The sequence below is a fragment of the Paramisgurnus dabryanus genome, chromosome 24 (assembly GCF_030506205.2).
Source record: "Paramisgurnus dabryanus chromosome 24, PD_genome_1.1, whole genome shotgun sequence".
In the NCBI taxonomy this organism is placed as follows: Eukaryota; Metazoa; Chordata; class Actinopteri; order Cypriniformes; family Cobitidae; genus Paramisgurnus; species Paramisgurnus dabryanus.
In genome coordinates this window covers 3,273,702-3,298,867 of record NC_133360.1, presented here as the reverse complement: position 1 = coordinate 3,298,867, position 25,166 = coordinate 3,273,702, and the positions used below count along the sequence as shown (strand labels likewise).

The 25,166-nt window shown below is 34.7% G+C and overlaps 3 protein-coding genes across 3 annotated transcripts in view; all 3 read right to left on the bottom strand.

Annotated features, from left to right (window-relative positions):
* Window positions 1–6,277: 6,277 nt before the first annotated feature.
* On the bottom strand, window positions 6,278–15,385 carry LOC135721153 (uncharacterized). The gene is made up of 7 exons (XM_065243331.2): window positions 14,752–15,385; window positions 13,118–13,435; window positions 12,683–13,027; window positions 10,722–11,039; window positions 10,107–10,229; window positions 8,424–8,717; window positions 6,278–7,445 (listed from the first exon to the last, which is right to left on the bottom strand). The coding sequence occupies exons 1-7, from the start codon at window positions 14,795–14,797 to the stop codon at window positions 7,369–7,371; spliced, it is 1,521 nt and encodes a 506-aa protein (XP_065099403.1). The 5' UTR covers window positions 14,798–15,385; the 3' UTR covers window positions 6,278–7,368.
* Window positions 15,386–18,882: 3,497 nt separating this feature from the next.
* LOC135721155 (uncharacterized) overlaps window positions 18,883–25,166 on the bottom strand; it is a 39,561-nt gene continuing 33,277 nt past the window's right edge. The window contains exons 2-4 of the mRNA XM_065243336.2: window positions 19,796–20,122; window positions 19,384–19,662; window positions 18,883–19,217 (exon numbers count right to left, since the gene is read on the bottom strand). Of these exons, the coding sequence (XP_065099408.1) occupies window positions 19,063–19,217; window positions 19,384–19,662; window positions 19,796–20,122 (761 nt within the window). The 3' untranslated portion in view covers window positions 18,883–19,062. The remainder of the gene's footprint in view (window positions 19,218–19,383; window positions 19,663–19,795; window positions 20,123–25,166) is intronic.
* Window positions 23,087–24,346, bottom strand: LOC141281603 (SLAM family member 5-like). The gene is made up of 3 exons (XM_073813514.1): window positions 24,046–24,346; window positions 23,637–23,921; window positions 23,087–23,380 (listed from the first exon to the last, which is right to left on the bottom strand). Exons 1-3 carry the CDS (start codon window positions 24,335–24,337, stop codon window positions 23,226–23,228), a joined length of 732 nt encoding a protein of 243 aa, XP_073669615.1. The 5' UTR covers window positions 24,338–24,346; the 3' UTR covers window positions 23,087–23,225.

The window sequence follows — 25,166 nt, the reverse complement described above, 5'->3', positions numbered from 1 at the left end:
AAGTAGTTAAGTATAGATTAATTAACCTGTTCTGATATGTTTTAGAACAAAACAAACCAACTGTTTGAAATGTTACATTACATTTTAAACATGATTTTGAAATGTTTGATAAACTGTAATTATTTAAAGATTGTATTGCGCAGCTGCAATCTGGTTGGTTGAATCGTTGTTATGGTGTTATGAAATTGTTCTTTTGAATTTTGTTTTCATCAATTAAATGTTTCATAATAGTGACTTTATTAGGAGTTCATTAGTCCATGCAACATTATAATTGTCAATTTTACACAAACTTTTTTTAGTAAATACAACTTACATTTTATTTGTTGACATTACTTAACAAAGCTATGTGGAACCCACTTGACGAAGTTTCTTTAAGTAAATCCAACTTTTTATTTTTTTGAGTGCAGGTCTAATACAAACTGAGCTACATGAACAGAAATAAAAACATTCACAAAGTAAAAGCTTGTCTGATTATATAAAGCAATCTTTTATTTGTCATACATTAGCATTGATGATTCAATATTTCATTCTCTCTCTCTCTCCCACAAACACACAGTTCACACCTCTCACATATCAACCACAAACAGCCTCAATAGTCAAAAATAAAACTTGTGTCCACTAACAGAACAAAACCACATTTCTTTCCACACCAGCATTCACTTTAACCCAGAAGTAAAGCTGTTACATGCATTCAGTATAAAAAATATTTATAAAAATAAAACATAAGAAACACTTTAATATTTTGTTCAGTGATTTTGATAATATTTTACAGGTCAGTTCAGTATCTTAATGTTTAAACTGAGTTTGATCATCGTCTCTTGACTCCTGCATATACACCACTTCATCCTCCACTGGAGCTTTCTGTACACAACACACAAACATTTAATAACAATTAATAACTGTTAATCAAATTATTACAAATCTATGTTTCACGAGTTTGCATTGACATGTAATTGAAAGGGAATGAGATAAAGGCGTGCTGTCCGAGGAGAGGGCTCCAGACAGAAACAGGATTCCCTGTGGTTAAATTGTACTTGTATAAGAGCAATAATATAGTTAGTATGTTATAACCCATAGCACATACAGTACACATTAAAACATTTATACATTTCATCACTTATAGTGCATTTGATGTGAACATTTATTTTAGTCCATGTTGTCCCACAAATGAAAAAAACTAAAATGCTTTGCATGGGGAGTGGAGAAAGCAAACATTACAATTGTAAGTGTTTCATGTTTTTATGTTAACAGTTTTGTGCATTGTGGTAAAGTACTTGTACTGGCTAGACTAAACTCGCTCATGTGTCACGAGTACATTATAGTGGATCAAAAACGTTTATCAAAGTTGTCCTATGACAAGAACATATATTGAGTATCGGTTTTAAGACAACCTTTGTGAAAGGTTGTAAATTGTTAACTATTGTTTTTGAAATAACAGGACTTAAAAAGTAATCAAAATAATTATTTGATGTTTAAAACAGTAAACCTTATGATATGGGTATAGAAATGCACTGTTTTAAAACCTTAAGGTTAAACATCAACCAAAATATAAAAAAAGTTATACTTGCTTATATTACTTATATATTTCACAATAAATTTAAACTTTTCTAAATCAAATAGTGTAAAATATCTCATAAATCTGTCAGTCAGCTCACTAATCTGGTGATCAAGGGTTTTCATTATTATTTTGTGATTGAAAGCACACTGAGCCTTTTTACACAGTTATTAAACTTTTATTTAATGATTTTATTATCTTAATATGTGTACTCAAACATTTAAAGTCACCTAATGTGAGAATCTTCAGTTGATCAGTGTCGGTCTGATGGTGTCTGTAATCTTTTATTCAGTTTAGTTCTGCTAGATGTGATGTCATTAACCAAAACAACAACAGTAGCCACACCCACCAGAGCAGAGACCACCAATCGGATCACAGCTATAGAAACATGACAACAGCAAACACAATCTGAGAGAACAAAAGAACAAAATTACGACAAGTGTGACATCATTTCCTGTGGTTAATCACATGACAGATCACAAATAATATAATACTTTATGAAAATTTTAAAGTGTAAAAAATTATCTTAAAAAAAGATTAAACAGACAATAAAGTTGAATAATCTCCTATTAAATGAATAAGTCAGTGAATAAACACAAACATCACCTGAACACATCTGACAGAGATTCTTGATGTTGAGATGTTGAGTATGGTTTGTGATGGTATTGTTGAGTACACATCTGTATGTGTTTGTATCCTGATATTCAACCTCCAGAGGTAGAGAGAGTCTGATGTTGAGATCAGACACACTGATGCTGGACAATAAACTGTTTCCTTTGTACCAGGACAGACTCACATCTCTCACATTCAACACTGAACACAATAATAAACAATTTGATGATGATGATGAACATTGTGAAGAGTTGCCGGTGATGACAGGAATGGGCAGACGAGCTAAATAACATAAGAGAATAAACAGAAATGATTGTAGTATGGGTTCATATGACACATTCATATAAATCATGAAAGCTAATATGTTGAAATGTATTTATGTAATACACAACAATAAATCTTTACTCACCATAGACAGTAACATTGAATCTGTGTGAGGTCTTCTGTTTTCCTCTGATGGTTACATTATAAACTCCAGTGTGTTGAGTTGTGATGTTTGTGATGGTGAGATCTCCAGTCTGATTATTCACCTGCAGTCGGTCTCTGAATCTCCCATCAAGAACATCATCATATATTGAGATACTATTGTTTTCTTTGTTGATTGTAGCTAAACGAATCCCTTGTGGTTCAAATTTCCACTGTATCCGATCATCTCTCTGTATTTCAGTAATATCAGTGTATAAAGTAACATAATCTCCCTCCATCACTGACACTGACTTCACTTCATCACCAAACACACCTGCACACACAGACAGATTTAAAGTCATTGATCTGGAAACAGAAGTAAATATAAATCTGATTTAATTCGAGTTCATGATCAATCTATAAATCATAAAACATGTATAACTCACCCATCAGACAGCAGGAGCACAAACAGAGAAACACAAACATGTCAAACATTTTCCTCATCACTTCAGGGGTCTATAAAAGAGGGGTCTTACTTGAGTTTGAAAGACAATATGAGCATGATGTCGTTGTGCTGATATTAATACTGCTGATGCTGCTGACTTCCGTTAAAAAAGTAACACCTTTTTTTGCAGGCCACTGAGGTGTTGAAGACAATGTTTCTCGTGTTGGTTTTTTCTCTGTTAGTTATATTTACCCTATTAATCAATTGTCTTGGAATGTCCCCACAAAACATGGAAACCATAATGTGTGTGTGTGATTTAGCATGTCTTTTCTATATTTCATTTGTAGATCAGGCCTTCTTTTCTGTGTTGAAATTTTCAGATTTATTCTGGATGCATTGAATTTTTTTTTACAGTTTTTTTTTTGCATTTCCCATAAATTTTCACTTGGGGTCATTTTGACTAAACATCACCTGAACACATCTGACAGAGTTGAGTGATGTTGAGATGTTGAGTTTTGTTTGTGATGGTATTGTTGAGTACACATCTGTATGTGTTGTTATCCTGATATTCAACCTCCAGAGGTAGAGAGAGTCTGATGTTGAGATCAGACACACTGATGATGGACAATAAACTGTTTCCTTTGTACCAGGACAGACTCACATCTCTCATATTCAACACTGAACACAATAATGAACAATTTGAACATTGTGAAGAGTTTCTGGAGATGACAGGAACAGGCAGACGAGCTGGAAAACATGAAATAACAGAATAAAAAATCAAAAACATAACAGTATAAAGCAAGAGACACTATTGAGAGTAATTACAGTATGATAGTTAATATACCAAATGCAAAAATATGTGATAGAGAAGACTAATAGTAAATCTTTACTCACCATAGACAGTAACATTGAATCTGTATGACAACTTCTGCTCACTGTTGATGTTTATTTGATAAAGTCCAGTGTGTTGAGTTGTGATGTTTGTGATGGTGAGATCTCCAGTCTGATCATTCTTCTGGAAACAGAAGTAAATGTAAATCTGATCTATAAATAATAAATCATGTATAACTCACCCATCAGACAGCACAAACAGAGAAAAACAAACATGAGAAACATTTTCTTCATCACTGTCTGTAAAAGTCTTAAAGACAATATGAGCGTAATGTGGTTGTGCTGATATTATTGCTGCTGACGTTCATGACTTCTGTGGGAAAAGTAAAACCTTTTTTGCAGATCGGTGAGGTGTTAAAGAAAAGTGTTGTTTTTTTCTCTGTTAGTTATATTTATTCTGTATTAATCAATTTTGTCTACATTCATTATCATAAAGGTCTGATGAGAAAATGTTTCAGAAAGAGGTTGTGTGTTAAAGGGGCAATAAGTAGGATTTTAAGTGTTTTTATTAATCAAAATCAATGTCTTTATTCATTAATATGTCCTCGTTGGTGTCAAATGACCTCTGCCAGTGATCTGACTTTTCTTTGTAAGCTAAGAATTTATTCTCTTTACTAACATTGAACGGATAAGTCCAAGGAGGCATCCATATCGTTCCGCCGTATTGATAAACTATAATAGCAGTGAGGGACAAAAAGCACTAGCCTACCAACCCGTTTTCATTCAGAACACGTGAACCAGCTGCAAAGGACAAGGAGATCAGTGAGTACATAATGGCTACATTAGTTGCAACATGCATTTGTAAAAGCAAAGCGCTAGAGAGCACTGTTCGTTTGAATGCAAAATACAATTTCAACACTAGATGGGGGTAGACTCCAGACACAAACTAATAAAGATGAAGATTTTAGTTCTCTGGTGAACAAATCAATATTTTTGAAGCAATAAGACTTTAACTAGAGAGGTTTTGAACGAGTTTTATGACACATTTGAGTTTAGAGTCCTCTGGTGGTGAAGCGATGAAGTTCACTTACAAACACCTGCAGCTGCTCCTTCAGAGTCATGTGACTTTAAGATCAACTTCATTACATTAAATCATATTTAAAGATATTCATATATGTTGGTACAATATCTGAAATATTTATTTTAAAAGCTGTTTACCTGACACATGAGTCAAAACTTCGTCACCCATGAAGAAACATGAAGACGATAAGGGGAGAGGGTTGTGGCTAGAAGAGATAAAATATGGTGACATCTCACCAGGGCCCAGTTTTTCAAAAGTAATCCACTATGATTTTGGATAACAGATTGGATCAAATCTTGAAAATGGGTTTTTCAAAAGAAAAAACGGATTACATAATCGTATTAGATCACGTAATCCAATCTTGGCTTTGATCCGGATCAAACCTTTAGTTTGGGTTTTTCAGAACTTTTTTGTAGGATTTGGATCACTTTGATCCAAAAAATCTGGATTAAACTGATCCCATCAGAAGGGTGGATTTAGCGTGGATTTTATGCCCAAAATGAAATGAAAACTTTAAAAATGTATCAAATAATACTATATTTGGTTCTTGCAGTATCTTACAAGATATCCTATTTATTCATAAGGTTTTAATTTTATTTGTTCATCTGTCAGGCTACAGTGATTAGGTAGGCTTTAACGTATTCAGCCTTTCAGTATAGGCCTACAGCAAAGTAGAAAGAGTTTGGCCTCATAAAATAATAAAATTATTGTGGAGTATTTGACATTAAGTCTTTTTTTATTTAATACATCTATATTTGACTTGTTATAAATATCCTCAGTGTTTGTGTTGTAGGTCTCAGATAAGCGAACTGCTGGAAGAGGATGGGGTGGGGGTTATCTTTTTTTTTTTTTTTTTAAATGTGTGTGTTTTAATTTCAAATAAAAATAAACTTATTGACCACACACTGGCTATTCCACTCGTTGCTCTTTACATATCTATAGTTCAACATTGTGATTTTCTATCCTGTTTGAGCACTGGTTATCCAGATTTGGTGATCCTGAAAAGTTCCTATCCGGATCAGATTGATCTAATCCGATGTTGCTTTGAAAAACTGGCTCAAAAGTAAACTGGATTCTGTGATCACGGATCGCAAAAGAAAGGATTACTAAATCCGGATCAATTTTATCCGGATTAAGCCTTTTGAAAAACTGGGCCCAGGTTGTTTTCTTTCTAATCCTACCCCCAAACCTAACCCTAAACCCAACATCTGGCGAGATTTGGAAGTAGCTGTATCCCATCTAGCCAGAACCAGAGGAGAAAGGTGAGTTGATAAATCTTACTGATATATAAAGCAGCACTATATATAAAGCGCCACATTGTGTTCACATCTACAGCTGAACCTTTGGCTGATATGAGATGATACTTTATACACAAGAGCAAAAACACAAAACACATTCATCAGAAATAATAAATCATCATAATTGTAACAAATTCTTACTCTCAAGCTCAATTATTTATTCACTTATTGCTTTTGATTATAATAACCATTATTAATGAATTTATATGACTCATCAATCTACTAAACAATCTGCTTCTATTCAAATACAATTTAACCACAGGGAATCAGTTTATTATAACCTATAGCACACACAATATGAACACATTTAGATTTATACATTTCATCTCAAAAGACTTATAGTGCATTTGATGTGAACATTTATTTTAGTCCATGTTGTTTCCCAAATGAAAAAAACTAAAATGCTTTAGGGAGTGGAGAAAGCAAACATTACAATTGTAAGTGTTTCATGTTTTTATGTTTACAGTTTTGTGCATTGTGATAAAGTACTTGTACTTGCTAGACTAAACTTGCTCATGTGTCACAAGTACATTTAGGTTGTTTATACCATTTAAAATTTAAAACAGGACTTAAAAAAACTCCAAATTATTTTACAGTAGACTGTAAGTAAACAGTAAACATTTGGAGAGAAACACACTGTTTATAACCTCAGGATTAAACATCAACCAGAATAAAAAAGAAAAAAGATATTTGCTTATATATTATTTATATATTTCACAAGAAATGTAAGCTTATATTTAAATATAATGGTGTTGAAGATATGAAAGTGAAATATTAAATACAGTGCACACTTCATCTTCATCTACACATAGAAATAAAATCTGACATTTACATTAAAGGTTAAACATATAAAATAAAGAGTTATTGCAAATCTTTACCTCATTTCATATCTATTCAATCTAAACGTTTCTATTTCATACCAGAGTGCCAAAAGTGTTTTAAGCATGTTACATAGATTGGTATCATTTATATCCAAATAGTAAGACGGATGATTAGCCCTTACTGCCCAGACTAGATTTTAAGACACAGTCTTAACTTCAGTTCACAGCTATGTTCATTCAACCGTCCACAGAAAAAGTTTTTCATTGCTCATATAAGTGATATACAGTATCACGCTGATGTTGTAATGTTGCTGTTTGTGTTACTCTGCTGCTGTTCGACTCCATTTACTCATCAAAGGAAAGCTTATCTCCAATAAATCTTTCGGTGGGATGAAATCTGTAGGAAAGCCCAGACGATAGATGAAATCAAAAAATGATCAGAGAGAGAAAACAATGACATCTGATGTGCATTTCTACCCACATTAACTCATTCTGGCATCATCCTGGATAAACATCTGTGTCATGTTTCACACAGGTTATATTTTATCTTGGGTAATATAATAATACTACATTTGTAAACACTAAGGGCAGGGTTTAGATTTTTTAGGACATTTAATTATTTTCCATGTAATTTATTATATTCCAAAAAATACAATAAAAAAAATAAATAATCGCAGCACGTTACAGCACCGCAATATATCGCACAGCAGCAGAACATAGCGCCGCATGTCACAGCATCACAATATACCGCACAGCGCCACAGCAGCATAACCTACCACATCACAGCATTGCAAAATAGCACACACCGCCACAGCAGGATAACATATTGTAGCACGCCACAGCGCCTGCAAAACATTGCAATATACCGCACAGCAGCACGTCACAACAGCGCAATATATTGCACAGCACATAGCACCACGGCACAGTAGCGCAATATACCGTCCGAGACACGGCAATGCTAGTATACCGCAGCAGTTTAACATACCGTAGCAAGTAACAGCTATGCAATATAAAGCAGACAGGCGTCAGCAGCGCAATATATCGTACACAACGGACCACGTGCAGCGGAATATACTGCGCAGAGTCACGGCAGCACAATATATTGCACACACCGCTCCAGAAGAGCGACACAGCAGAACAATTACCGCGCAGCATGTCACAGTATCATATATTGCACGACATCACAGTAACGTAATATACCACACGTGAACAGTAGTGCAACACAGTAGCGCAATATACCGTAGCGCGACACAGTAGTAACATACCGCAGCGCGCCACAGGAAAGCAATATACCGCTATATACCTGACTCCATTCACAATATTTTCTGTCATCATAATCTGTGCTGATATAAGATTAAAGAATCTAGTTACTCACCAGAGACGATGACTTTGAATCTCTTGTATGATGTTATTACACCGCTGGTGATTTTTAGTTCGTAAGATCCAGAGTGATCGGCTGTGATGTCTGTGATGTAGAGAGATCCGGTCCTTTTGTTCAGTGTCATATTCCTGCACAATCTCTCATCACTAGCAGCGGTTAGGTTGTTCCTCTGGATTTTAGCTATGACGTTGTTTCGAAAGGGACCAGGCTTAAACCTCCACTCTATGACATCATCTGTCTCTATGTTATCAACATCAGTCTTTAGACGGACAGAACGTCCCACCATCACTGTAATCCGTTCATCAGTCACAGCGATAAAGAAATGATAACAAGAGCAAGACAATAATGAAAAAAAAATCAGTATGATTTAATACAAAGAATCTCATGTTTGATATCAATGAGAATGTTGTAAACTATTAATAATCAGTGTTAGGGAAAGTTACAGAAGTAAAAGTAATGCATTACAATATTAAGTTACTCCCCAAAAATGTAACTAATTGCGTTACTTTTCATGGAAAGTAATGCTTACATTAGTTTTGCGTTTTTTTTATTACTTGGCTGACACTTGATCTCTTTCATACCAAGCCTCTAAGGGGACATTGGAGTAAAAAAGTTTTTTTTTTTTAAGTTTTGTGTCATGTGCTCACGTAAAACTTTTGCGTGCTCACGTGACCCTTTCGCGTGCTCACGTGAACCTTTCGCGTGCTCACGTAAAACCTTCTCGTGCTCACGTAAAACCTTCGCGTGCTCACGTGAACCTTTCGCGTGCTCACGTGAACCTTTCGCGTGCTCACGTGAACCTTTCGCGTGCTCACGTGAAACTTTCGCGTGCTCAAGTGAAACTTTTGCGTGCTCACGTAAAAATTTTGCGTACTCACGTAAAACTTTCATGTGCTCATGCAAACCTTCATGTGCAGAATTATTTTTTAGTTTCACGTGCGCACACGAAAGTAACCGCGATAAGTTTCACTTGCGCACGCGAAACTAAACTTTATTTAATTTTTGCTCCATGTTTTTTATGATGGCAAAAATGTCAAGCTCTGGCCTGCCATCTCTGTTTGTAACTCAAGCTGTTCCCGCTCAGGCGCACAGAGGGCGTAATTCTATGTTAAAATGTTCAGTTTATTCAGAACATTATTTTATTTTTAAATTGAATTAATTAAACTGAAAAGTAACTCACATTACTTTTTTACAAAAGTAACTCAAATAATAATGTGTACATTTATAAAGTAATGCGATACTTTACTCGTTACTTCAGAAAAGTAATATTATTACGTAATGCGCGTTACTTGTACTGCGTTACCCCCAACACTGTTAATAATTATATTTTAGAAATTTCAGAAGACACACTATGAGATGATATTATTTTATCATTATATTACCTGATACTTTATGAAAAACATATTAAAAACGTATGTTATAAAATAATTTAAATACGTTTAACGAATAGAAATGTATAAACATGTTTATTTATCCTGCCCATATATCAGAATAAAAACATAAACAAAATCAACCTGCACTAATAATGTAACCCAGCGTTACATAAAAGGACGAACAGCTGGGGTCGTCTCTTTTTGACCCAATGCTGGGATGAAAATTACCCAGCATTTTTCATCTTAAATTAAATCTCTACTGTAGTAGAAAAAGATCATAAAATTTTCTTCATCTGTTTCTTACCTTTTCTTATTGTTGCTTTAGGGAACCTCTGGCGACAGTAAAACACACCAGCAGTTAAAGCAACACTAACCAGGAGGACACCAAAACATAATCCAGCTATAACATATGAAGACAGACCTCGTTCTGTAGTAAAAGAGAGAGAGATAGAGAGAGAGAGAGCCAAGTCACTGTAGGTGCATAAAATTCACTGTCAGAATTGTTTTTTTATAAATTGATTGAGGCCTCTGCGATATATTGAGTTTTGGTAATATATCAACATTTTTGGGATGTGACAATAGCGTCTATAATGGTATGGAGTGCTATGATCCTTATTGTAAATGGTGCCTTTGATTTAAAGTCCAAAAAAGTTGAGACAAGAAAGACGAGAGCCAATGCACTTTGTCATGTGTCCTACATCATTCAAAATCTCAAGCACCATTCAGTACCATTATAAATCTTGGAAGAGACAGGACAATTTCTCATATAACTCTGATTGTGTTTGTCTGAAATAAGATAATCATATACATCAGGAATGGCTTAATGGTGAGTAAATCATGTGGTAATCTTAATTAAAGACAACATTGAATTTTAATTTAATATAAAGACTAGTCGATACTAATAACAAATGTTACTCACCACTGACATTTACACTGAATCTCCTCTGAATGGATCGTCTACTGCTGCTCATCTTCAGTTCATAAAGTCCAGCATCTTCAGTTCTGATGTTTATGATAGTGAGATATCCGGTCTGATTATTCAGCATCAGTCGGTCTCTGAATCTCCCATCAGCACCATCATATACCGCAAATGTATTGTCTGATTTATATATTTCAGCTATCCGTGTGTCATCATCAGGTGCAAACATCCACTGTATCAGATCATAGGTCTGTATTTCAGTATTAGTCTTTAAAGTGACCCAATCTCCCTTTATCACTGACACTGTCGTCACTTTACCTGTAACAACACCAAACACATCAACATTAAAGAAACAGAAATAAAGCAGCTGTTGTACTGTGCATTGGTATATGAATATTATGAATTTTGTGAAATATCAGTGAAATATTAAACACTTCAGATCTATCAAAGCCATTATTTCAACATGCAGTAGGTCGCCCCTCATAGGCACTGCCATGATCCCAATAATTAAACCCTGATGACGAACGTCTCACAGATGAACACACTGTGACATCATCAGCTGCTGAGAAACACAAAACTGTCCATTATAAACCCAGACGCTATAGAGAAAGAGTTCATGGTACTGACATGAACCAAAGACAAAGTGCAGAGATTCACTGAGATTGTGTAAGAGACTGACTACAGAGAATAAAAATACACAGACTGAATATAAACAAACTTCATGTGTTCATATATAACAACACTAAGAGGAATAAAGCAGTGCTCCGATTGAGGGGGGGCCTGGGGTGGTCCCTGACCTCCACTAAGCATTGAGGCACCCTGCATAAAGCACAAAAAATGAAGTAGGGTCCCCTAGTTTATATTAAAATTAAAATACTACATGAATTTAAATTTTGCATGCTCCCCTGCCGCAAAGCAATACTGACCATTATTTGTCCCAATTTTACAAAATCGAATCCAAAAGATTTCTGTCTGAGCAACTTTCAAGTTTGCCTTGCACTGTTTTTTTGGAGGAATTTACAAATCATTTGATTTAGGATTGGGTTAGGGGCTTTTAAAAGTTCTTCTCAAACTAATATTTCACAGTAATATGAGGGGTAAAAAATGGTAACCCATATGCCAAAAAATAAATAAAAAAATTCTCTGGCCAAAAATATATGTAAAAATATGCTAAATACATTTTTCAGAAAGTGAAGTGAATATATTTCTTAATTTGACAACATAATACGTTTTAACCTTCATATATCAAGATAATTTTCAAAATGTATTTCAGGGAAACAAATATATATATATTTTATATTTTAAAATATATTTAAAAAAAAATGGCCCAAAAATATATTGTTGAATTTTTTTTTTTTAAACATATTCCTAAATATATTTCAGCACATATATATTTTTTTACTTTATGAATTTTTTTTAATATTTTGAAATATATGTAACATTATATTTAAAGATATATATTTTTTGTTGTATGATTAGGGTTTGAGTTCAGAGTAATTAAGTATTTTTATTAAAACTTTGATCCGGGACAAACAAACAAATGTAATGATGGGGGCCTTAGCTAGGGGACCTCATAATCTTTGACATAATTTAAACACTGAGCCAAATATTTACATTTTAATTATTCACACTGTCATAAGATCTGAATCAGATCTTTCCCAGACAGCATTTCAATGTTGATTTACTGCTGAATCAACATCAAAGACAAGGTTGAATCAATGTTGAATTACCCTTTGATTTTCCAAACTGAATCAACTTTAAACAAACAACTGACATTATTTCAACCAAGTTTCACCCAAAAGTTGATTTTTAAGCATTTTATTTTATTAACATTTTGCAATTAAATGTTGTATCAATGTTGCTTCAACGTTGAAACAAGAACTGAAATTATTTCAACCATAATTTAATGTTGAAGGTCAGTGCCTGCTAGATTATTATATTATAAGATTTGATTTACTCACCACTGACAGTAACAGTGATTGACTGATGTATGGTGTGTGAACTGCTGTTGCTGATATCTACTTCATAAAGTCCGGCGTGTTTGTTTCTGATGTTTGTGATGGTGAGAGATCCAGTCTGAACATTCAGCTGCAGTCTTCCTTTAAATCTCCCATCATGAACATCATCAAATGTAGAGAAGAAAGCAGTTTTTCTGTTGAGTTCAGCTAGAAGAGAGTTTTCATGTTGAAACCTCCACTGTATCACATCATATTTCTTAATATCAAGAACATCAGTGTGTAGAGTAACAGAATCTCCCTCCATCACTGACACTGACTTCATCTCATCTGGATCAACATGAATTACACCTGCAGAGAAATATGATTACTCAAAATTAAGGATATGGCAAATAACACCCAGAAAATAAGTATGTAGGCTACATTATTCAAGATACTCACTAACACTGAATGTCTGTCCTGTAATCTTTTCTCCATTGATCTCTAGATGATAATCTCCAGTGTGTTGAGTTGTGATGTTTGTGATGGTGAGATCTCCAGTCTGATTATTCACCTGCAGTCTGTCTCTGAATCTCCCATCAAGAACATCATCATATATTGAAATCAAATTGACCTTATTGTTTATTTGAGCTATATAATCGTCTTTATTAAATATCCAATTTAATAAATCATCTCTCTGTATTTCAGTAATATCAGTGTGTAGAGTAACAGAATCTCCCTCCATCACTGACACTGACTTCACTTCATCACCAAACACACCTGAAACACACAAATATAGAGGCAGTACAATTAAATCTAACAGTCAGTAAAGAGATGACCTCATGTAACTTCAACATTGAATATGAAGACAGTATAGGCTAGAGATGGGCAATTTCGAAACACTGTTTCTTGAAGCCTCGAAACATTTAAGAATCTTTCTAAAACTTTCGAATCAGTGGTTCAGAGTGTTTTTAAACTGGCCAAGTCACTTGATTTTCATAAACGAGGCTTCATTCTATTTTCTTCAAATTTATTTACTTTAAAAACATATTTTTGGAAAACCTTTGCAATTAGTGTGTAAAAAGTGTAAAATGTTTGGATTGAGATCTTGTTGCTTTTACGACATTTTCACCAGCAGGGGGCGCCATATTTTAATGCTTCGACCGCTTCCTGAAACATTTTTGAAGCTATTGGTTCAATTGAAAAGCTTCGAATCACGGCTAGTTGTTGCTTAATATAACCTCATGTGACGTCTCTCACAAACAATTTGAAACAATTAAATGTCTTCCTAAGGAAATCTATCGGTTAAAAATGTATTATAAGACTATAACAACTGACAAACATTTTGTTTTGGCCTTTCCTTAAGGCTGCTGTTGTATTTCTCACGCACTTCATTCCACAAGTTGATTCTGTTACTCTTATTTATTTATATTAACAAAAGACAACAAAACATCGATTAAAATTAGGAATCAAATTATATAAAACAAAATTCGTTTTAAAAGAGCGAACAAAACTTTAAGTCAAAAATTATGTCTGACCCATAAGTCGGTAGAAATGCGGTTGTATTTGTCATGCACTTCATTCCACAAGGCGTTCATTATGTTGCTCTTTAATTTATTTAAATTAACAAAACACAACATAAAATCGATTAAAATTAAGAAACAAATTATATAAAAATAAAAACATTTTAAAGAGCCAACAAAACTAGTCAAAAATTATGTTTTTATTTAATAGTAACATTTCTACCCGCTTATCATTCAATACATTACCACACCCTATATGACGCCGTCAGTCTTTCATAATAAACAAATTAAATTGAAACGAACATAAATAAAAATATTATAACAATATTTAAACATAATAATATGAATCAAATACATTTTCTTAAAAGCTAACAAAACAAAGGTCATGGGTTCGATTTCTAAAGATCATTTACAATGATTAAATGTGGATCTTATTGCATTGCCAAATCCATACATTAAAATAAATCTAAATAAAGTAACACTGTAATTATCAAAATTATATCTAAATATTACTGCAAACGTGACTGCAGTTATTACATATAAACAAATAAAACCGAAATGTTGATTACTCACCGTTGATGGACAAAGAGATGAGGAAGAGTAAAGAGATCTTCCTCATGTTGATGTTGGTGTTAAGGGAATAATAAAGATGAGCCGTAAAGTTATTAAAGTATTTCAGTGTCTGATCTCTGTGTGTTAGTCAGTAACAGACACCGCAAACCAGACAAAGAGACTTGATGATCATTGGATGACCGGTTGGTGTAATGCAGAATCTGTCTCCACTGCTTTTCTCTAGTATTGTGAGGGTGATAGGAAATTTCACACAACATGAGTGTCATTTAGAGATAGGGTTGGGTTGTGGGTTAGGGGTTGTGTACACCAAAACTTTTAAACGCGGCTGAAAACGCCTTGAGGACGCCGAATGCCAGCTGTTTTTCAGCTGAGTGCCAGCTTTCTTCAGCTGAGCACTTTGGTAGCTGTGATACTTCAGCTGCGAGCCGGTTGGTTGCTGTGGTAATGTCCCGCCCCTGCTCCACTGTGATTGGGCGGCCGTGTGAGAACTGACATTGACGAGCGGAGCTTTTCTCCCAAAGTAGAATCTCTTTCAACTCTCGACGCTCAGCGCCGAGCGCGGAAAAAACGCCGAGCGCCGGTTTTCAGCGCGGAAAAAACCCGCTAGCTGCTGGCTTATTTGAAAAACGCAGAGCTTCCATTGGAAACAATTGAAAACATGCGCCGGCCGCGGGCGTAAAAGTTTTGGTGTACACAACGCCTTACTCCTGACTCACATAAGGGACAAATGTCATTTCAGGACACCCCATCAGAAGAACATTTAAAGGGGAAATTAAAGTTCTGACATCATTTACTCATCCTCATGTTTACAAGCTGTATTCATTTATTTGTTCTGAGGAACACAAAGGAAGATATTTTGAAAAATCTGTCTGTAACCAAACCATTGACCTCTATAGTATTTGTTTTTCCTGCTATGGAAGTCAGTGGGTACCATCTGAAGCAATGAGATTTTAAAATACAAATGTTTTGAAAGGAGTTTTAATAAACAGTTTACAGTCATTTATCGGTGAAGAGTTGACAACATGTTGGACTTACAGCCGAACGTCACAGATCTCGTGACTGTGGCAAAGACGAATCATGACCCGAAAGAAAGTTGACCCGTTACTTTTGAGTTACTTTTTTATGAAGTTCTGCATTCAGAAATTGCATATATCCATTTCTGACTCAAACTGTTCCCGCTAAGGCGCGCGTAGATTGCGTAATTCTACGTGACTACGTTTAGTTCAATTCAGTACATTATTTTTTTACATCATATTAATTAAACTGAAAAGTAACTTGCATTTATTTTTTTTTAAAAAGTAACTCAAATATTAATGTGTACATTTATAAAGTAATGCGTTACTTTACTCATTACTTCAGAAAAGTAATATTATTACGTAATGCACGTTACTTGCAATGCGTTACCCCCAACACTGGTAACAATTCAGACTAAACTCTTAAGCAATTAATAATTAATCTGATTATTTGATAATAATAACCATTATTTTAATTCAACTCATCAAAATATTAAAATAAGACTGAGGGACAATAAATCCACACTACACTGCAAAAAACTGTTTATTTCTTTCTCTTATACAAGTACAATTTAACCACAAGAAATCAATTTGTTAGCACACAGAGTTTACAAAAAATTTATACATTTATTCCCAAAAAAGCACACATTTATATTTGTGCATATATTTGACTCAATGATATTTTTAGCATTAACCCTGCATCAGTTAAAGAAAACAGAAATGTGAACTCAAAAATATAAATCCATAATAACACCTTAATGTGAGAATCTTCAGTTGATCAGTGACGGTCTGATGGTGTCTGTGAACTTTTCTTCAGTTTAGTTCTGCTAGACGTGATGCCATAAACCAGAACAGCAACAGTAGCCACACCCACCAGAGCAGCGACCACCAATCGGATCACAGTTTCAGAAACATGACAACAGCAAACACAATCTGAGAGAAAAACAATTTATCCGATCAGATGTTTTCAATGCTTTCATTTGAGGAAAAAACAAATATGACACAGCACTCTGAATACCATTAAGTGTAAAATGATGGCAAGTATGACATCATTTCCTGTGCCTCAAGATTTGAGTATTCATGTAATACAGAACAACAAATCTTTACTCACCATAGACAGTAACATTGAAACTATTTGAGTTATTCAGCTTGCCGCCGATGATCATTTGATAAAGTCCAGTGTGTTGAGTTGTGATGTTTGTGATGATGAGATCTCCAGTCTGATTATTCACCTGCAGTCTGTCTCTGAATCTCCCATCAAGAACATCATCATATATTGAGATATCTTTGGCCACTCCATTGATTTTTGCTATGAGAGAATTTTGAAGTCCAAATCTCCACAGTATCACACCATCTCTCGGTATTTCAGTAATATGAGTGTGTAGAGTAACAGAATCTCCCTCCATCAATGACACTGACTTCACTTCATCACCAAACACACCTGCACACACAAACACATTTAAAGTCATTCAAATAGAAGTAAATGTAATTCTGATTTAACTTCAGTTCATGATCAATCTATAAATCATAAAACATGTATAACTCACCCATCAGACAGCAGAAGCACAAACAGAGAAAAACAAACATGAGAAACATTTTCTTCATCACTTCAGGGGTCTGTAAAAGTCTTAAAGACAATATGAGCGTGATGTGGTCGATGCTGATGACTTCCGTTGCATTCAACAACCGAACAAGACCACCATCAGTTTCACACACACGTCGTCTCTCTAAAACTCATCTGATCATCCTACATTAAACTAGTTAAATAACAGGTAATAGCAATAACATATTGTTTTAAAATATTAAGGATAAATAAACGTTTTTTTTAAATGGATTAAATAAATAAAAACATGAGTGAAACACATATAAACAAATACAAGGCTAAACAAAAAAAAGACACTAGAGGCCATCTTGACCTGAAAAGTGTCACAAAATCCTTATATCATTTGGTTTTGTTTTGTAAGAAAATTAAAACTTGTTTTCTGCATGATAACATCATTCAATAGGTGTGGAAAGTAATGTGGTTTTGTTGTGTTGGTAGACGTGAGATGTGTGTTTGTCTGTTAGTTGATGTTTGTGGGTGCATTGGTTTGTTTATTTGAGTGGTGGGAACTGTAAGTCACTTTATTCCTGTCCAGCTTCAATTTTACACAAACTGTTATCACAGTGAACTTTGTGACATAATGTTGAAGGTTAATATTCAAACACAAATGCATGAATGTCTAGGCTATATAATAATCACTTTTTGACCTTGCAACCAATGCTGAATTTTACTGAAGTTTTTTTCTGCTTTAGAAGCTGCAACTATTTATTTAACATTTATTGAATTTGCACAGGTGTACATAGCATCTGTTTATATTTATGAATTATATTTATTCTGTACTAGCTAATTGTGTCTACATTCATTATGTCACAAAAGTCAAAGGTGAAGTCTGATGACTTAAAGTATCAACTACTGATGAACAAATCAATCATTTTAAAGCAATAAGACTTTAACTAGAGATGTTTTGAATGTAGTTTAAAGGGACACTCCAGGTTTTTTTAAATAGTTAAACATTTGATTTTCACTGTTTTGATATCCATTCAGCCGATCTCCGGGTCTGGAGCTAGCACTTTTAGCATAGCTTAGCATAATCCATTGAATCTGATTAGACCATTAGCATTGCGCTCAAAAATAACCAAAGAGTTTGGATACTTGACTCTTCTTAGTTACATTGTGTACTAAGACTGACAGAAAAATAAAAATGGTCCCCTTGGTTACTTTCAATAGCAGGGGACTATCAGGCGCTGAACAGAATAAAACTAAAAAAACAGCCTCATGCTAAGCATTCTGGGAACAAAAAACCCTCATCAACCTTTTCTGTTTTTTTTTCTTCAGATTTTGGTTCCCAGAATGCTTTGCATGAAGCTGTTTGTTTAGTAAGAAATAAAAAATAAAGACTTGTTAATGTTTAATGTTTATTTAACTTTGAACAAACTGTTGCCAGTAAATAACATACATTTAAATCTACAGAAGTTTTTTTTATGCATTTGATAATAATAACTATTATTTAAATTCAACTCATCAATATATTAAAACAAAAGAGGGACAATTAAATCCACATTTACAAACCAAAAACAGTTCATTTATTTCTCCTAAACAAGTTCAATTTAACCACAAGAATCAGTTTATTAGCACATACAGTACAGATGAAAACATTTATACATTTCATCCCAAGACTTGCTTCAGTTGTTAGTAAGAAAACAGAAATGTGAACTCAAACATTTAAAGCCACCTAATGTGAGAATGTTGAGTTGATCAGTGACGGTCTGATGGTGTCTGTGATCTTTTCTTCAGTTTAGTTCTGCTAGACGTGATGTCATAAACCAGAACAGCAACAGTAGCCACACCCACCAGAGCAGAGACCACCAATCGGATCACAGCTTCAGAAACATGACAACAGCAAACACAATCTGAGAGAACAAAATAAAACAAATAAAATGATTTAACCTTTAATGTTTCAATGTTTTCATTTGAGAAAAAAAAATGATAGAAATACTTATAAACCTCATCTTAAATTTTAATAAAAATCATCTTGGTTAAAAAAAAGTGTAACAGACGATTAAAAACAAACATCACCTGAACACATCTGACAGAGATGAGTGATGTTGAGATGTTGAGTTTGTTTTGTGATGAGATTGTTGAGCACACATCTGTATGTGTTGTTGTCCTGATATTCAACCTCCAGAGGTAGAGAGAGTCTGATGTTGAGATCAGACACACTGATGATGGACAATAAACTGTTTCCTTTGTACCAGGACAGACTCACATCTCTCACATTCAACACTGAACACAATAATAAACAATTTGATGATGAGTTTTGTGGACAGTAACTAGAGATGACAGGAACGGGCAGAGCTGAAAAACATGAGAGAATAAACAGAAATCATTTTATTATATGAGTGGATCCAAATGACACATTCATATAGATCATGACAGCTTATATGTTAAAATGTTTTCATGTAATACAAAACAACAAATCTTTACTCACCATAGACAGTAACATTGAATCTGTGTGAGATCTGTTTGCCGCTGATGATTATTTGATAAAGTCCAGTGTGATTAGTTGTGATGTTTGTGATGGTGAGATCTCCAGTCTGATCATTCACCTGCAGTCTGTCTCTGAATCTCCCATCAAGAACATCATCGTATATTGAAATATCTTTGGCCACTTCATTGATTCTTGCTATGAGAGAATTTTGAAGTCCAAATCTCCACAGTATCACACCATCTCTCGGTATTTTAGTAATATTTGTGTGTAGAGTAAGAGAATCTCCCTCCATCACTGACACTGACTTCACTTCATCACCAAACACACCTGTACACACAAACACATTTAAAGTCATTTAAATAGAAGTCAATGTAAATCTGATTTAACTTCAGTTCATGATCAATCTATAAATCATAAATCATGTATAACTCACCCATCAGACAGCAGGAGCACAAACAGAGAAAAACAAACATGAGAAACATTTTCTTCATCACTTCAGGGGTCTGTAAAAGTCTTAAAGACAATATGAGCGTGATGTGGTCGATGCTGATGACTTCCGTTGCATTTAACAACCGAACAAGACCACCATCAGTTTCACACACACGTCGTCTCTCTAAAACTCATCTGATCATCCTGCATTAAACTAGTTAAATAACAGGTAATAGCATTAATATATTGCTTTAAAATATTAAGGATAAATAAACCTTTTTTTAAATGGATTAAATAATTAAAAACATGAATGAAACACATATAAATAAATACAAGGCTAAACAAAAAAAGACACTAGAGGCCATCTAGACCTGAAAAGTGTCACAAAATCCTTATATCATTTGGTTTTGTTTTGTAAGAAAATTAAAACTTGTTTTCTGCATGATAACATCATTCAATAGGTGTGGAAAGTAATGTGGTTTTGTTGTGCTGGTGGACGTGAGATGTGTGTTTGTCTGTTAGTTGATGTTTGTGGGTGCATTGGTGTGTTTATTTGAGTGGTGGGAACTGTAAGTCACTTTATTCCTGTCCAGCTTCAATTTTACACAAAGTGCTATCACAGTGAACTTTGTGACATAGGGCCCTATCTTGCAGCCAGCGCAATTGACTTTGTCAGTGACGCATGTATCTTTCGAATTTTGCACCGGCGCACAGCGGGTTTTTCCCTCCACAGACGCACGTCGGCAAACAAGGGAATGAACTTGCGCTCCCTGGGCGGTTCAGCGCAAAAAAAGAGGCGTGTTCCGGCGCAAACCATCCCTGATGCTATTTTGTAGTTTCAAAAAATAATTGCGCCACTGACCAGAAAAAAAAAGTTTAAAGTCAGTGGCGCGTGGTTCATTATGCTATTTTAAGGGTGCATGCTTGACCATAATGTATAGCGTGCACAATGCGCACACACTTTGCATCTAATCTACACAGATGCAACAGTTATTTTTGCAAATCATAAATTGTTACACTAAAAAATATTAATACACGAGATAAGGGGAATCATAGTGGTGAGCATTGAGGTGATAGTTTTTATTTATTGTGTGGCTGCGTTAAAAAAATTCTCATGCAAATAACGATAAAAATATTTTCATAAGTTTGTTGTGTGGCTGTATTACGTTTATTTTATGTAAATAATAATTAAAATGTTTTCATAAGAAACCTTAATGTATATGAACTTGATTTGTAAGAGTACTTTGGGGTTGGACCTTGCTTGCGTTTCTTGGGTCCGATTTCAAAGCCCCCAAACCCTTTCAGCGGTGAGGGTGGACGCAGCGATGTCCTCTGCTGGCGTCAGGTCCTGAGGCAGATCCACCTCCCGTTACACGGCGTGCCCGATTTATGCTGGCAAGCTTGGGATTCCCCCGTCTCCTGACATCATTGTAGCGCTTGGCGCAACGATGGGGATGCCAGCTGATGAGATTGTGGCTATTTCCTCTCAGGCCTGTTTAACCTACGCTGATTTGGGCGGGTTTCTCCTATCCCCATACAAAATAACTTCTCTGTCTTTGACTGCTCTTACAAGAACGGGGGTCTCCTCGGCTGTGAACCGCTCCTGGCGTGCGCCTGGTAAATCCGTCATAATAATAGCAACCCGCCGTGGAACTTGCGCCCTTGCGTTTAAAGGGAATGTTGGATAGCGTTCTGATTGGTTTATTTGACGTTACGCCCAATTCACACCTATGAATAATGAACCTACTTCAGACCAACCCCTTATTGATTTGCGCCCGGCGCAAGAGTTATTTCTCACGCCGGGAAAATAGCAACAGCGCCCAAGATCTCCCCACAAACTCACTTGCGCGTTGCGCTTCGCATTTGCGTTTCAGATCATTAAAATAGGGCCCATAATGTTGAAGGTTAATATTCAAACACAAATGCATGAATGTCTATATAATAATCACTTTAATGCTTTGACCTTGCAACCAATGCTGAATTTTACTGAAGTTTTTTTTCTGCTTTAGAAGCTGCAACTATTTATTTAACATTTATTGAATTTGCACAGGTGTACATAGCATCTGTTTATATTTATGAATTATATTTATTCTGTACTAGCTAATTGTGTCTACATTCATTATGTCACAAAAGTCAAAGGTGAAGTCTGATGACTTAAAGTATCAACTACTGATAAACAAATCAATCATTTTAAAGCAATAAGACTTTAACTAGAGATGTTTTGAATGTAGTTTAAAGGGACACTCCAGGTTTTTTTAAATAGTTAAACATTTGATTTTCACTGTTTTGATATCCATTCAGCCGATCTCCGTGTCTGGAGCTAGCACTTTTAGCATAGCTTAGCATAATCCATTGAATCTGATTAGACCATTAGCATTGCGCTCAAAAATAACCAAAGAGTTTGGATACTTGACTCTTCTTAGTTACATTGTGTACTAAGACTGACAGAAAAATAAAAATGGTCCCCTTGGTTACTTTCAATAGCAGGGGACTATCAGGCGCTGAACAGAATAAAACTAAAAAAACAGCCTCATGCTAAGCATTCTGGGAACAAAAAACCCTCATCAACCTTTTCTGTTTTTTTTCTTCAGATTTTGGTTCCCAGAATGCTTTGCATGAAGCTGTTTGTTTAGTAAGAAATAAAAAATAAAGACTTGTTAATGTTTAATGTTTATTTAACTTTGAACAAACTGTTGCCAGTAAATAACATACATTTAAATCTACAGAAGTTTTTTTATGCATAATAATAACTATTATTTAAATTCAACTCATCAATATATTAAAACAAAAGAGGGACAATTAAATCCACATTTACAAACCAAAAACAGTTCATTTATTTCTCCTATACAAGTTCAATTTAACCACAAGAATCAGTTTATTAGCACATACAGTACAGATGAAAACATTTATACATTTCATCCCAAGACTTGCTTCAGTTGTTAGAAAACAGAAATGTGAACTCAAACATTTAAAGCCACCTAATGTGAGAATGTTGAGTTGATCAGTGACGGTCTGATGGTGTCTGTGATCTTTTCTTCAGTTTAGTTCTGCTAGACGTGATGTCATAAACCAGAACAGCAACAGTAGCCACACCCACCAGAGCAGAGACCACCAATCGGATCACAGCTTCAGAAACATGACAACAGCAAACACAATCTGAGAGAACAAAATAAAACAAATAAAATGATTTAACCTTTAATGTTTCAATGTTTTCATTTGAGAAAAATAAATCTTACACTGACACTGCACTCTAAATTCCATTAAAGGTAAAATGATGACAAGTATGACATCATTTCCTACGGAGTGATTGACTCACATTTGGAGGTAACAGATGATAGAAATACTTATAAACCTCATCTTAAATTTTAATAAAAATCATCTTGTGTAACAGACAATTAAACACAAACATCACCTGAACACGTCTGACAGAGTTGAGTGATGTTAAGATGTTGAGTTTGGTTTCTGAATGGATTGTTGAGCACACATCTGTATGTGTTTGTATCCTGATATTCAACCTCCAGAGGTAGAGAGAGTCTGATGTTGAGATCAGACACACTGATGATGGACAATAAACTGTTTCCTTTGTACCAGGACAGACTCACATCTCTCACATTCAACACTGAACACAACAACATACAGTTTGAGATTAATGAAGAGTTTTGTGGACAGTAACTAGAGATGACAGGAACGGGCAGAGCTGAGAGAATAAACAGAAATCATTTTATTATATGAGTGGATTCATATGACACATTCATATAGATCATGACAGCTAATATGTCGAAATATTTTCATGTAATACACAACAACAAATCTTTACTCACCATAGACAGTAACATTTAATCTGTATGAGATCTTTTGTTTGCCGCTGATGAATATTTGATAAAGTCCAGAGTCTTCAGTATTGATGTTTGTGATGATGAGATCTCCAGTCTGATCATTCACCTGCAGTCTGTCTCTGAATCTCCCATCAAGAATATCAACATATATTGAGATCTCTTTAGACTCTCCATTGATTCTTGCTATGAGAGAATTTCCAGGTCCAAATCTCCACACTATCAGATCATCTCTCTGTATTTCAGATTCAGTGTCTAGAGTAACAGAATCTCCCTCCATCACTGACACTGACTTCACTTCAACACCAAACACACCTGCACACACAAACAGATTTTAAATAATTCATCTGGAAACAGAAATAAATATAAATCTGATCTATAAATGATAAAACATGTATAACTCACCCATCAGACAGCAGGAGCACAAACAGAGAAAAACAAACATGAGAAACATTTTCTTCATCACTTCAGGGGTCTGTAAAAGTCTTAAAGACAATATGAGCGTGATGTGGTCGATGCTGATGACTTCCGTTGCATTTAACAACCGAACAAGACCACCATCAGTTTCACACACACGTCATCTCTCTAAAACTCATCTGATCATCCTGCATTAAACTAGTTTAATAAGTCATAAGTGAAAACACATGTTTGTGAAAACCTGCATGTTTGACAGATAAACAAATGCAAGGCTAAACAAGTTTCACCTGAAAAGTATCACAAATATTTATATCATTTGGTTTAGTTTTGTAAGAAAATTAAAACTTGTTTTCTGCATGATAACATCATTCAATAGGTGTGGAAAGTAATGTGGTTTTGTTGTGTTGGTGGACGTGAGATGTGTGTTTGTCTGTTAGTTGATGTTTGTGGGTGTATTGGTTTGTTTATTTGAGTGGTGGGAACTGTAAGTCACTTTTTTCCTGTCCAGCTTCAATTTTACACAAAGTGCTATCACAGTGAACTTTGTGATATAATGTTGAAGGTTAATATTCAAACACAAATGCATGAATGTCTAGGCTATATAATAATCACTTTTTGACCTTGCAACCAATGCTGAATTTTACTGAAGTTTTTTTTCTGCTTTAGAAGCTGCAACTATTTATTTAACATTT

Bases quoted from the DNA above. Each gene is read 5' to 3' on its own strand.
- LOC135721153 (XM_065243331.2), bottom strand. From the start codon at position 14,797: ATGAGGAAGATCTCTTTACTCTTCCTCATCTCTTTGTCCATCAACG. The intron at 10,230-10,721 runs GTGAGTAACATT...CTTTTACTACAG, and splicing joins ATTCAGTGTAAATGTCAGTG to AACGAGGTCTGTCTTCATAT. The intron at 8,718-10,106 runs GTAAGAAACAGA...AACGGATTACAG, and splicing joins TAAAGCAACAATAAGAAAAG to TGATGGTGGGACGTTCTGTC.
- LOC141281603 (XM_073813514.1), bottom strand. From the start codon at position 24,337: ATGGAGGGAGATTCTGTTACTCTAGACACTGAATCTGAAATACAGAGA. The intron at 23,922-24,045 runs GTGAGTAAAGAT...TTATTCTCTCAG, and splicing joins ATTAAATGTTACTGTCTATG to CTCTGCCCGTTCCTGTCATC. The intron at 23,381-23,636 runs GTGATGTTTGTG...TTGTTCTCTCAG, and splicing joins ACTCTGTCAGACGTGTTCAG to ATTGTGTTTGCTGTTGTCAT.